The sequence below is a fragment of the Diadema setosum genome, chromosome 10 (assembly GCF_964275005.1).
Source record: "Diadema setosum chromosome 10, eeDiaSeto1, whole genome shotgun sequence".
Classification (NCBI taxonomy): Eukaryota; Metazoa; Echinodermata; class Echinoidea; order Diadematoida; family Diadematidae; genus Diadema; species Diadema setosum.
Genome location: NC_092694.1, coordinates 22,264,699 through 22,271,482, shown reverse-complemented (window position 1 = coordinate 22,271,482; position 6,784 = coordinate 22,264,699). Strand labels below are relative to the sequence as shown.

At 39.9% G+C, this 6,784-nt stretch overlaps 1 protein-coding gene across 1 annotated transcript in view; it reads right to left on the bottom strand.

Moving 5' to 3' along the window:
* Positions 1–3,945: 3,945 nt before the first annotated feature.
* Positions 3,946–6,784, bottom strand: part of LOC140233851 (uncharacterized) — a 163,870-nt gene continuing 161,031 nt past the window's right edge. The window contains exons 21-22 of the mRNA XM_072313943.1: positions 5,902–6,065; positions 3,946–5,395 (exon numbers count right to left, since the gene is read on the bottom strand). Coding sequence (XP_072170044.1) covers positions 4,788–5,395; positions 5,902–6,065 — 772 coding nt within the window. The 3' untranslated portion in view covers positions 3,946–4,787. The remainder of the gene's footprint in view (positions 5,396–5,901; positions 6,066–6,784) is intronic.

The window sequence follows — 6,784 nt, the reverse complement described above, 5'->3', positions numbered from 1 at the left end:
ACAAAACCACTGAAATTTGCTACGAATATTCCTTCTAACGTCCACTGTCTGTTGGTTGATCTGGAGTAGTGCCTGTCAGAGCAGTGTGCCAAAATCTGTCTCGATATCATAATCAGGAAACATAAAATTCTGTGATCACATTCACTCTCATTCTATTTGGCTTGAATTTTCACAAAATATCTTCTAGTGCCAGCACTCATCATAATTTCTAGCATGATGAAATAAAAACAGGCCAAATAAATATTTGCAACCTTCCAAGTTGGTGAAATTGATCAATAAAATCATATTAAAATATTTGGCAAAACAGGAAAACCAGGCAAGTAAATGCCTGCAAAGCCCATCTCCTAGAAGGACACTTTCGCTAACTACTTTAATCTCTTCACGAGATTCCCTGCAAGTCCTGTTCAAAATTGTGTGCAGCGCAGGATTTGTTTTGATAAAGTTTCTGACCATCTAGTTTTCAAGTTGAAGGAAAATGAGACTATGTAAACAATGAGAGAGACATTCATAATAATGACTTTAAAAAAAAATGCAGAAATTGACGAAGAGACAACTGACAGAGATTGACTTGGTACTTGTCATAAACCATCATCTACTGCACACATTTAATAAAAACACAGAGGTACTAGGCTCGCCTAGGCTCACCTAGTACCTCCTTGATTCAAGAGAAGCTGGTAAAACCACAATAATCAATGCCATCGCAGAGCAATGCATTTTTTTATTAAAGAGAAAAGAGATTTTGTGTTTGTCCACCACTCAAGTTCATAAGTTTTTCCTTCCCCTAACATGCTTGAAAACCAAAAAAACTGTGACAGACATGAATGAACACAAATAACCATAACATGCTCTGACAGATAATGGTACTTATGGAGAAAAAGACAGTCTTTGTTGGATTTTCTTTTTCTACTTGGCATTAGTCAAATTCTAGAATTTCATAAGTACACATGAAGCATTCAACAGATTACCTCGACAAAATAATTATGAAATCTCTCCTATAAGGAGACTGAAAACCAAGTCCAAATGTTAGACAATGGCACCAATTTTGCACATAACCCTCCGTTGCCTTACCCCGCAAAACGCAAGAATCATGTCGGCACAAACATTCAACACAAAAAGAAATACACAACATGTCAGATACTTTATCGCCACAACAAATAAAATATGGTGAGGAAACTGAACTGAGAATGGGTGGTATCGTATACATGGTTAATATAACTTGGCACTTGCACTAATCTCAGTGATGGGATTTGAGAATGCAGTCATAATCTGCTTCCCTTTAGAATTTGGACAGCTCACATTTTCAGCCTTTAGATTCTGTAAAGAGAAGACCTCTCTGACTCTCAGTTCACTAGGGCTAATAAGGTAAAGTAAGCGGGGCTTTACAGTCATATTATTTCATTACATCTCTGCCATGATAAAAGAGAAGATGCCATTTGTAGTTAAACATTTCCCTTTTCCATGTAAACCCAAATTTACTCATTGAATTTAAAAAGTTTTGAAGGCAGAACTGTCCTGGTGTTTGACTTTGTATCATCTGGTGGACATTCAATACCGAAATGTACCAGACAGGTTAAACTGACTCTGTACAAAATGGGCCCAAATCCATGTAACCTTTTCCTCATTTGTACAAAAAGATTTGCTCCATTGGTCTCAAATTGTCTAGAGACAAATGTAAGTTGTCTGTAGATAACAAGCCTTCATTGTTCACAAAGATCAGGGATGGTACATTTACAATTTTTCCATCATTGAACTTGTGGCCTCGAAGATTGGGTTTCCCTTCATAACAGGTTTAAAAAAAAGAAAAACACAAGTCACACACTGTAAACATATTGCCTTTTTTCCCCAAGTGTAATCAAAGGCTCCTTTCTCTGATGACAAAATCATAGCTAAATCTTCCTAAATCTGGCTTGGGCCCATTCTTATCTTTAAAAAAAAAAAAAAAAAAAAGTGTTGGAATGCCTCTAACATGAACAGAAAAACATGACAACCCTGTGAAGTTTATGCACATAGAGCAGAATTCACAAAGGTCATTTAAGTTTAGCCCATGGATTATGCAAATTTTGTTTCCATCAAGTGTGCCCGACAGATGGCGTTCGGCAACAGACACCCAATGCGGGTCGATGCGCGCGTGTGAAAGGTACGCCAATCTTGCACTTGTTTAGTCTTTAGTCTTAATTTGAGCCACGGACTGGATTTTAACTACTGGTACCTTTGTGAATTTGGGCCAAGAAGTATGAAGCTGTATGAGCACTAAGGTCATGCCATTAAACATCTCATAGTGAGTACATAGTATTTCACAAGCTTTGATCCTAGTATAATCTACAGTGAGGTGTTTACTTTCTTTTCTATTTTTATTTTTTGTTTGTTGACCTGGTTTTTCCTTGTTTATGTGGAGGGGGTCGTTAGCCATTCAAAAGTATAATTTCGAACATGAATGCTGTACTTACATTAAATTTCCACTCTAAAACTAATTGAGCACTGAACTCAGAAAATAAGAAACAACACTGTGTATTATTGGAGGTTGTTCTCTGTGATTTGATTATTGAAATGTGGAGCTGAAAGCAAATGTTTGTTCTTGTAAGGATTGAAAAAGAAAAAAAAAAGAATATCTCTCCCTGTAATCATTCATAACTTCACCTGACAAAACTATTGCTGAGGAAATTCAAAAAGTTGAGAAGTCGGTGAATCTTAAAATATTTCAAACATATAGTAGCTTCTTCCTAGAAATTTTGCCCTCTATGAAAACTTAATGCAAAAAAAGGGAGAAAATGCAACATAATATGCCTTACAAATGTTATATTTCAATACTGCAAACATACAATTCCAGCGACATCTTGCTGAGCTTTCAAAACTTTCTTTTTCTCTTTGTGACCACCTTTTTATCAGTCTCATAAAAAAAAAGTTAATATTTCCAGATACCTTCAGCGAAAAATACTTCATGTAGTACAAAAAAAAACCAGAACATGAATAGTACTTCTCAACAGACTACTAATGTAAAGGCCCGATAACTGACATTATAATAGCCATGGTTCCCAATAAATCAAAGAAAACACAACTTTTCCCTACATAGTACTTTGACAAGAACCTATTTCATTGCATTTGTCAGTCATCTTGCATCCATGTATCTACAAAAACGTTTGTCAATAAATAAGAAGTTGACATGCGATTAAACTGTACACACAATCTCATCTTGCTGATGAATTTTCAGTGAATACCTTGACCACATTTTCAAATTTGGCTGACGAGCTGACTTAGAAAAAAAAAAAAATCCACTGCATATATCAAACAGCGCCCTCACTCTTCTGATTTATGTGAATTTCAAGGAGTTTTGAGGTACCACTGAAATACTGCTAATCATTGAAATGGTCAAGAAAAACAATGATTTATATAAATCACATTCCACTGAATTTGAATAGTGTTAATGAGTTGTGGCTACTAATGAACTGTATGCTAATGAGATCAATTTTCATGGCTGCAGTGTAAACTGCACTCACTGTTACTGGAGGATTGATGAAATCAGTTCGACTGTGATGACCTCTACAGCACCGTCGTCAACCTAATCACAGAAAGCCGCCACTGACGTGACGCTATGACTCACATTTCTTTCCTGCCGCTTGATGCCCCATCACTCGCTAGCTGCGTACTGCAGATGCACACAAAACTGATTGTGCACGACATGGTGAGCTCTCACATAGTCCACATGAAGTAGAGCAACCACAAAGTCTCACTGCTTACCCATGTACTGTAGATCTAATGGTTCATGGCTTCATGTTTGAGAATGTACACAAAACTTAGTGCAGTTTATCACTGATTTCACACCTCACTTGAGAGTAATTTGTGTATCTTAAAGTTTCTTTATTATCTTTATCTTTTTAAAAATGGCCTAAATTATGTCACAGAGAAACAACGGCAAAAAAAAAAGATAAAAATAACAAATATGTCCAGTATGACCTGAAATCATCTTAAAAACAACAAGATTATACTTTGAGGGTTATTTCATGGTTCTAATGCCCCTCCTTGCGTTACATAGTACTCATGCATTAGGTTAAGGTCCGCCGACATTGCAATTTTTGTGACTCTGTTGCTGTAAGGTTTGTTTGTACAAATCAAAGACTTTCAGCTAGAATCAAACACAAACTGGCTTATCACCAATCAGCGTTCAGCATTTTAGACTCAGCTTTCATTTTTACATTTCTTCATGTATTGAGCACTCTGCACTGTAAGAATGCCTAACTTTGATTGTACTGCTTTCATAAATACATCACAGCCATGAAAAATGAAGAGAATGATGCATTAGTACATGTACCTGCTTAGGCATGTGAGAGGTATGATGATCTGTGATAATCCAATATGTCCCCAAGGTCCTCAAAAATGAATTTAATAATCCTCCAGAAGCATTGACATTGTCTCGATCAAGGTACTTTCCTTTCAACCTGCCTGTCAGTTTCACTGAGAGCACAAAGAGATAAGTCCAATTCAGGCCTACACACTATGCTATGTTCAATAAATAAAGCCTGTGACGCCTTGAAGGAGACTACAGGCGAACCTATTTACATTGGAATATAACCAGGGTCCTACAGATGTGTCCTTGTCCACCCCCGGAGCAAAGTGGTGTCATCCACATACCAGTTCAGGACTGACTTGACTTCTGAGAGCAAGGCTGTCCATTGAGTCTTGACAGGGGTGGTCAAACTATCTGCGGAAGGTGGACAATGATGGTGCATAATGAATCATCCGACAGCTGACCCGACACCAATAGTGGGTCTCCTGCAGCTTGGCTTATCTCCTCATGACACTGGGACCACGTTGGTCCTCACCACCCCAGGCGTGGAGATCGGCTCTTCTACGTGCTGTGAGTGGATGCTACCATTTCCCATTGAGGGGGGTGTAAGGTCCACTGGTTGGGGAGGAGGTGTTAGTGGAGTACCGTCTGATGACAATGGCGCCTCGAGACGCGGTGAGGATGACGCTAGGGATGGTGGTGGGGTCGCCGTCTGGAACGACGATGCCACGACCATTACGCCGCCGTTCATGGTCGGCACATGGTCCTTGGCATCGTTGTCCAGTTCCTTGAGGCTGGCCAAGAACTGTTCCATCCGCTCGTAGCTGGGGCCCAGGAGGCTGGCCTCGCGGGCCCCGCCGCTGTTCATGGCCACGCTCTTGACGTCGGAGAGGTGGCGGATGAGGGTGCTGCGGAGACCGTCCAGCTGGCCGGTCAGCGAACGGTGCTTCTCCTCCATGGCACGGTGCTCCTGCTCCGCCTGCCGCAACTTGGTCTCCATGGTAGCGATTTGCGTCTTCAGCCGCCGCATCTGGGCTTCCATCTGGTTGTTGCTGGACTGAAGCTCGTTGATCTCGATGTCAAGGTTCCATAACTCTTCATCATTCTGCACGCCTGGATTGTCAGAGCACATTTAGAAAGGGCAGACAAGGAAATCAAGTACACTACAAGCTAAAATATGTTTAGGTCATTTAAAGTTTTAAAAAAGAATGTGAAGAGCAGATTATGCAGAGTTTACAGATTTTTAAAAAAGACTATAAAAGTAAGGTCCACTCAGGTATACCAAAGGTTAATCACACCAAGTTAAATCAATGCTATAATCCTGCCATAAGTGTCTTATGATGTAAAAGTGTTGACAGTATTATGCAGTCTTTCTCTGTAATGGATATTTCCAGGACATTAAAAGTGTTGGTAGCCAAGGCCGAAGGAGCCTTGGCAGCAAATGTGGCTACTGACTATTAACAAAGTACCTTAAAAAAAGTGACAAAAGTTATCAACTCAGAATTTTTCTTTCAATTGTCCATGAAGCCCTAGTCATTCAAGGTCATTGAAATACTCAGAAATGGCCATTAGCCGTATCATCAAAAGCTGGGCCATGTTAGAGAGAGATGAGCACATACCTTTAACATTTTTGTGAGAGAGGGATGTAATGTCCTCCCCATTGAGCCGGGCCTTCTTCATGGCCTGGGCAGCCAGCGGGCACCCTGATAGGCTTCTGTGGTCAGGTAACACCCCACTGACATGCCCCGCCCCCTCACATCCTGGAGTGGGGCAGCTGGACAGAGAAAGAAAGAGAAAGAGAGATTGAGATGGTCACACTACAAAAACCAATTTAGCATTCATAAGCAATCAAATTGTTACTCATATTTTGTTTGAGAGGTCTCAATCAGGTACAACTTCTATGATGTCATTGCTTTTCTTTAATATAAAAGTGCAAAAATATCCCACTTGTGTGATAAGCAGCATACATGGCACATAGCTCCATTGTCAAGTACACTTTGGAAGGAAACGTGATACTTTTATACGCTGAATGCTTGTACCTGTTGGCAGACTTGTATTTGTGTCATATGTTTCAGTTCTGAGTTTGAATCCCGCCAGGTGCTTACATCCTTGGACAGAATGATTTTTACCCACCATGTCCCTCTCGACCCAGGTGTATATCAAAATGGGAACCTGGCAATGCTACAGTAATAATGATGGAAGGGCCTTCTGGTAAAACAGTTAGCAACACTGAAGAGGCTACCCTGGGTAAAGAAGATTACATCATCATCACTATTATTATCACTCTGTTGGTTTACCCTACACAACTGCTTCTTTCCATTGGTGTTGGAATGATTCAGATGGTAAATCACTGTAGCAGCAGTGAATGACAAGACAGTTTTTATATGTTGATAAATCTATCATCTCCAACTTGGGATATTACCAACTTTAGCTTCCTGAAGCAGGAAATCTCATTTCATAATTGGTCACTGTGGTTCTCGTTGTGTAACAAGTCTTTCTACG